The sequence below is a fragment of the Lissotriton vulgaris genome, chromosome 5, assembly GCF_964263255.1.
Source record: "Lissotriton vulgaris chromosome 5, aLisVul1.2, whole genome shotgun sequence".
In the NCBI taxonomy this organism is placed as follows: Eukaryota; Metazoa; Chordata; class Amphibia; order Caudata; family Salamandridae; genus Lissotriton; species Lissotriton vulgaris.
Window position 1 is genome coordinate 926,289,197 of NC_141693.1, and position 3,190 is coordinate 926,292,386.

At 38.3% G+C, this 3,190-nt stretch overlaps 1 protein-coding gene across 1 annotated transcript; it reads right to left on the reverse strand.

The window, feature by feature from the left end:
* Nucleotides 1-1,539: 1,539 nt before the first annotated feature.
* Nucleotides 1,540-2,598, reverse strand: LOC147711804 (E3 SUMO-protein ligase KIAA1586-like). Its single transcript, XM_086919540.1, has one exon. It carries the CDS (start codon nucleotides 2,596-2,598, stop codon nucleotides 1,540-1,542), a length of 1,059 nt encoding a protein of 352 aa, XP_086775666.1.
* Between the last annotated feature and the right edge of the window lie 592 nt (nucleotides 2,599-3,190).

Below are 3,190 nucleotides of genomic sequence, written 5' to 3' on the forward strand. Positions count from 1 at the left end.
GAAACAAAACAAAAAGGATGATTACCAATTGGGCTTGTTACTATAACTTACTCCCCTGGAGCTATATGTGCATTTATTAGACATTTAGAATAGTAAAAAAGAAAAACATGGAACTTTGTAGTTCTGTATGAGACAAGCAACATAGATTAGAAAAGAGGCATATGTTCAAAATATGACTTTTTAATTAAAGATTTGTATCTTAAGATAAAACAAAAAAAAAATGTGATCTCCACCAAAATGTCCTTGAGGTATTCCTAGGCCAAAGGAATAGGTAGTGTCTGGGCAGTTTAAATTTGACCGTATCTTAAATAAGTCATACCTATTAGTGCAAAATAACCAGGCATAGTGCCATACAAAATGTAATTATATTAAGACATACTAACAAGAAATAAAATATATAAATACAAATAAATACATGTCCTAAAATGAAAAACAAAAAAGCAAGTTAAGTGTCATAAAAACAAAATAAATATAGTATATTGAATAGATCAATAAATATAACATCCAAACAAGGACGACACATATATATAACAAAATATTAAATAAATTGACACTATCAACAAAGTGGTATAAATGCAAATAAATAACCTATATGAACTAGAACAACTAAATATCCTGACACAGTAAAGCCTAACTTTTCCAAAACATTGCAATGACACACATTTTGTCAGTTGGAATGGGCTACATCTAGTTTTTCTAGAAAACCCCAGAAATAGTCTAAATTGCTTGTGCATTCCAAGTCCTCCTCTTTCCTTGCTTAACTCCTAGTTTCATCAGCTGATCTTTGTTCTTTTGCAAGCCAGGACTGAACATAGGGGAATGGGTTGAATCTCCTAAATAGTGGACCAACAAGATTTAAAAACATTAAAGAAGATATTGTTTCAGTCACCAATTATGCTCTTGTGGATGTGCGAATCAGATTCATTCAAGAAAAGCCCCGCTCACATTCTGCAGTACTGATAGCAATAGCGTGTATGGCCATCAAAAGTTCCTTGAACTGCCTTTTAATTTCTTTGCCTCCAGGTTCCTTATACTCTCGGTAAGCACGTATGGTTTCTCGGCAGGCAATGTTGAATCTTTTACACAGAGACTCAATATCACTTTCACCATAAAGAACAGGTAGCTCATCAGGCCAGTACTGTTTGTATAAAACTTTCACTTGGCTAATCAGTGTATCATACTCAGCCTTTTTGTCAGCAGAATTAGTTCCTCCTGTAGACAACGAACGATGTCTTAGATTTTTTGCAAGGCTACGAAAAAACTGACCCTGTTCAATGATTTTGTCAGTGGTCTTTCCTTTGTGCAGCACCACACCTTGGAATATATTTTCTTCCATGGCCTTTTTACATAGTGAGAAATGGTTCCCTTGCCTGTCTACCATTGCCTCAAACACAGCTATTTGCCGACAAATGGCCCGTTGTGAATCAATGATTGTAGAATCACGTTTCTGGAACTCGAGTGATAACTCGGATAACTCCTGAAGAGCATCATACATGAGACCAAGATTAGCAACAAACTGTATAGATGATAACTGCCTTCCTAGGCCTGTGTACATATTTTGTGTTGAACCGTCACAGGAACCATCATCAGCTGCACTATTAAAGTGCTTGTAGAGGGCAGGATAGGCATTCCACATAGCCTCCACTGTTCTGAAGCTTGATGCAACCAACAAGTATCTAACACTCTACCTATTCTGCAAAGCTGAACGTCAAGAGCTTCAGCACATTCATTAAGCTCCAAACGTTTTTTAACAGAGGTGCAAAATAGAGAATTTAGCTTATCAAGTACGTTTTTTAAATGATTTGTAGCACCAATATCTTTCATGACATCATGAACGGCAAGTTCCAGGCGATGTGCTGAGCAGTGCCAGGCTACAATATTGGAAGAGATTTTTTCTTGCAACCTCTTTCCAACACCACTGTGGCAGCCAAACATCACTGAAGACCCATCACAGGCAACTGAAACCAGGCATTTGGAGAGAAAGTCCTCACTTATATTAACTGGATCTTTTTTTAGTGCAGACAGTAAACTGTTTACTATGCCATCAGCTGACAAATCACTCAGCTCAATGAGGTCAACAAACATATAAGCTGGGGAGTCCACGCCAGGTAGCTGCATTCGCATGTAGGCAATTAAAGAACTTTTCTTATTTAACGTAGTGGCTTCATCTAGTAAAAGACTTACTTTTGGGGAAAGCTCATTAATTTTGGCAAATATCTTCCTCTTCATTTCTAAGGATATGTGGCGTTGTATGGTTGGGCAAGCAACACTGGAGTGCAAAATTCGACCCATATCTAGTCCATTCAACTGGTGGCAGTCTATCTCCATTTCAAAACCATACGCTGACCTGTTTTGCTTTGCTTCCTTATAAGCTACACAGAATATTCTGTCTGTTGCTGACATTTGTACAGATTGCGTGTTTGCAGTTACTTGCAATAAAGGATCTCTCTTAGCGTTTTCTAAGATTTTTAAAGTTGCAACATGAGCCTTGCTTAGTGCATGTTCTCCAATATTTTTCCTCAATGACTTCTGCTGCTTTTCTATATTGGTGCCATATGCCTTCAGAGTAGACCCAGTCCATTCTTTGGACAATTTCATTCCCCTGGATTTCTCAGCACCAAGATCACGGACTTGGCGACACACAGAACAGCCAAGCTTAGGGCCTTTAACAATTAGCCATGGATGCTTGCGTTAGAAATATATTTTTGGGTCATGTTTCCAACCTTTAGGAAGAATGCCTTTCCTAAAAACTCTGTCTGAATGTGGTTTCAGTGATAATATGTCAGACTGTTTGCTAGTGCTTGTAGTTTCCTTTATCTCTACAGCAATCGCCACAGCATGATGCTGCTCTTTTCTAAGAGGACTATCTTGTGTCTTTTCTTCTGTAGGGGTGATGATAACGCTGCTGCTAGTAGTGGTGTCACTCTTATCATCTAGTGCCTTCTCTCGCACTTCATCTTCCTTGTTCCCTTCATCCACTGGAAGTGCATGGTCTTTTTTAGCAAGTTTGCTAGCAGGCTCCTCATCAGTCTTGGGCTTAAATTTTGTGAAGTAGCTTGAAATCTACTTCTGTCCACTGTGTGACATTCTAGGGAACCAAAGTGAAAGAAGACACGCTAGACATGTGCGGAGTGTGATGTCAATTCATCTAAGTAACATGCACAAATAATATTTATTTGCAGGTTGCACC

Bases quoted from the DNA above. Each gene is read 5' to 3' on its own strand.
- LOC147711804 (XM_086919540.1), bottom strand. From the start codon at position 2,598: ATGAAATTGTCCAAAGAATGGACTGGGTCTACTCTGAAGGCATATGGC.